The sequence below is a fragment of the Oryzias melastigma genome, unplaced genomic scaffold (genome assembly GCF_002922805.2).
Source record: "Oryzias melastigma strain HK-1 unplaced genomic scaffold, ASM292280v2 sc00798, whole genome shotgun sequence".
Lineage (NCBI taxonomy): Eukaryota > Metazoa > Chordata > Actinopteri > Beloniformes > Adrianichthyidae > Oryzias > Oryzias melastigma.
In genome coordinates this window covers 10,780-14,042 of record NW_023417385.1, presented here as the reverse complement: position 1 = coordinate 14,042, position 3,263 = coordinate 10,780, and the positions used below count along the sequence as shown (strand labels likewise).

Here is a 3,263-nt window from a genome sequence, read left to right as displayed (position 1 = left end):
ACGAACATCTCTCTTCTGTAGTCAGAGCGCCTAGTTCTAAAACTTGCGTTACAATTGGCGAGCTAGCCAGGAGCCTGGATGTGTGAATGTTTTTTTTTTTCTGTTTCATTTATCATGGATGCTATTGCTAATGCAGGCATCAATGTATCTACATCCGTTCTGATTACAGGCGTCACTAACACAAAAGCTGATGACGAAGTACTAGACTGTCTACGCAGTTATGGTAAACTTAAACGCACCTTTTACGTAAATGATCCTGACAGTTCCTTTTATAAAAACCTGATCGCAGAATTTACAGATGCAGCCGCATTCTCTGCCTTAGAACCGTTATTGCCATATAAATACACATCACAAACTACTGCTAACCTCGTGTACAGTGTCACTGCATTAGTAACAGAGTACGCCGCCACAGCAAGCAGCAGTGGTCACCCTCCAGATTACCTAACTGAACTGAAAAAACTGGCAGACCGGAGTGGCTGCAGTTTTGAAGAAGTCCTGAAGACAGTGATGACCCAGATTGGGCAGCACCTGAATGCAGCAGGAGGAGATGACACCCGAATTAAAAGTGACCCGGAGGAGGACGACGGTGACGAGGATGAGGATGAAGATGAAGATGAGGAAGAGGATGAGGAGGGGGATTATGGCCCCTCAGCATAGTCTATCCCAAGAGCACCACACTCGCCATCCATTCCCATCCAACCCAGTGCTGTTCGGCATGGGTCACGTCACCGGGCGGAACACCTCAACGGATTTCCCTGACAACAAATCAACTGAACCCACCACAAGTCCAGAAGGTGGTTGTGGAACACGTGGTTCGGAACACGGACATCTCTGCCTCAGCACTGCGTCCTCGTCCTTTCTCAGGAAGAATCCCAAGGCCAAGTAATGAGGTGGACTACGAAACATGGCGATCTCAAATAAATCTTCTTCTTGCCGATTCCAGCATTTCAGCCATTGGTGTTGCAAGAAGAATCATGGAGAGCTTAACATCACCTGCTGCTGACGTGGTGAAAAGTCTTGATCCAGATACATCACCTGCAGATTTAATGAGTGTGCTTGATTCAGCCTTTGGGACCGTGCAAGATGGAGAAGAGCTCTTCGCCCAATTCCTGAACACCCTTCAAAACCCGGGTGAGCGGCCATCAGCGTACCTCCAAAGACTACAGCATACCATCTGCTCAGTTGTTAAACAAGGTGGTGTCCCTGCAACTGAAGTCGATAAACACCTACTCAAACAGTTCTGCCGTGGCTGCTGGGACAACGCTTTGATTACAAAGTTGCAACTGGAGCAACGCAGGAGTAATCCCCCACCATTTCCTGACCTGCTGTTCCAACTCAGAACAGAAGAGGACCGACAGACAGCTAAGGAGTCCCTCATGAAACAGCACATGAGCACATCCAAACAGAGGGTCAACATCCAGTCGCAAAGCGCCTGTGCCTGTGGCCAAAGCCCCCATGACAATGATGAGCTCAAAGACATGAAACAACAGCTAAAGAGACTACAGCAACAGATGTCTCAACTTCTGTCAAGGAAACCTGCAACAGAGTCTCAACCCACAGCACGTCAACATAAAACCAGCCATCCTTCACCAAAGTCTCCCGGCCGGCCTAAGCCCTGGTATTGCTTCAACTGCGGTGAAGATGGCCACATCTCTTCTGCTTGTGTCAACAAAGCTAACCCTGTTGTGGTTCAACAGAAGAGAAAAATTCTTCAACAAAAACGAGAAGCATGGGATGTAAAGAACAAGCAGACGTTAAACTGAACCCAGCTCCTGCGGTGGGACACTCAGGAGCTGCCGCTACCAGACGTCCCAATAACAAAGACTTCCAACTGCCAAGGGGTCTCATCGGAACCAGAAGTACAGCTCATGTTAAAATAAATGGACAATTGTTTAACTGTCTTCTTGACTCTGGGTCCCAAGTTACTACCATTCCTCATTCCTTCTATAACACACACTTCATGGACCATGAAATCCAATCCATTACTGATTTACTAGAAATTGAAGGAGCAAATGGACAATCTGTACCGTACTTGGGATACATTCAAGTTAGCTTGTCCTTTCCACCTGACTTCTTTGGTTCTACTATTGATCTAGACACCCTGGCGTTGATTGTACCAGACCATAACCAGTCTTCACCACAGATTCTCATCGGCACCAACACACTTGATGTTGCTTACTCTAAACATGTGACAAAAAGGCCACAATTCCATCCAACTGCATCTGGTTACAACTCTGTCTACAAGATCCTCAAGCATCGTTTCAACCAGAGAGCTGAAAACTGCAAAGCCTTAGTCACCTTTCAGTCAAACCAGCCCTGCACCATCCATGCTGGTCAAACCATTGTTTTGGAAGGCTGCCTGGCCACCAAGTTGCAAGGTGGAAAAACTGTTCTCGTTGAGCACCCCCAGTCCAGCTCGTTACCCGGTGGACTCATTGTCAAAAGTTGCCTTGTAAACCTGCCACTGCATCGGCCTTGTCACCTGCCGGTTGTGGTGAGCAATGAGTCCAGCCATGACGTACAGATTCCAGCAAGAGCCACTCTAGCAGAAATCAGCAACTACCAAATTATCTCAAAAGAGCAAAGCATCAGAAGACCACCTGCAGAGACCACACAAGCATCCCCGTTACAGTACGACTTCAAAGACTCACCCATATCTTCAGAATGGAAACAAAGAATAATCCACAAGCTCAACAGTGTCCATGAAGTCTTTGCCAAACATGAACTTGACTTTGGCAAAACAGACAAAGTGAGACATCAGATCAAACTATCTGACCCTACACCTTTCAAGCAAAGACCCAGACCAATTCATCCTCAAGATGTGGATGCTGTGAGAAGCCACCTACAAGATCTTCTTGAGACTGGAATCATCAGGGAATCAGACTCTCCATTTGCATCCCCCATAGTCGTCGTACGAAAGAAGGATGGAGGTGTTCGTCTCTGCATCGACTATAGAAAGCTCAACCTGCAAACAATAAAAGATGCATATGCTCTGCCTAAACTTGAAGAGTCTTTTTCTGCTCTTTCTGGATCAAAGTGGTTTTCAGTCCTTGATCTAAAGTCTGGTTATTATCAGATTGAGATGGAAGAAGCAGACAAGGAAAAAACAGCGTTTGTGTGTCCCCTTGGGTTTTGGGAATTTAACCGAATGCCCCAAGGAGTCACAAATGCCCCGAGCACTTTCCAGCGCCTAATGGAGAAATGTGTGGGAGAATTGAACTTAAAAGAAGTGTTGGTCTTCATAGACGACATAATAGTCTTCG

General features: G+C 46.6%; 1 protein-coding gene across 1 annotated transcript; it reads left to right on the top strand.

Annotated features, from left to right (window-relative positions):
• Nucleotides 1–6: 6 nt before the first annotated feature.
• On the top strand, nt 7–1,780 carry LOC112138510 (paraneoplastic antigen Ma1 homolog). The gene has a single exon (XM_024261058.2). The coding sequence runs from the start codon at nt 975–977 to the stop codon at nt 1,761–1,763; it is 789 nt and encodes a 262-aa protein (XP_024116826.1). The 5' UTR covers nt 7–974; the 3' UTR covers nt 1,764–1,780.
• Nucleotides 1,781–3,263: the final 1,483 nt, after the last annotated feature.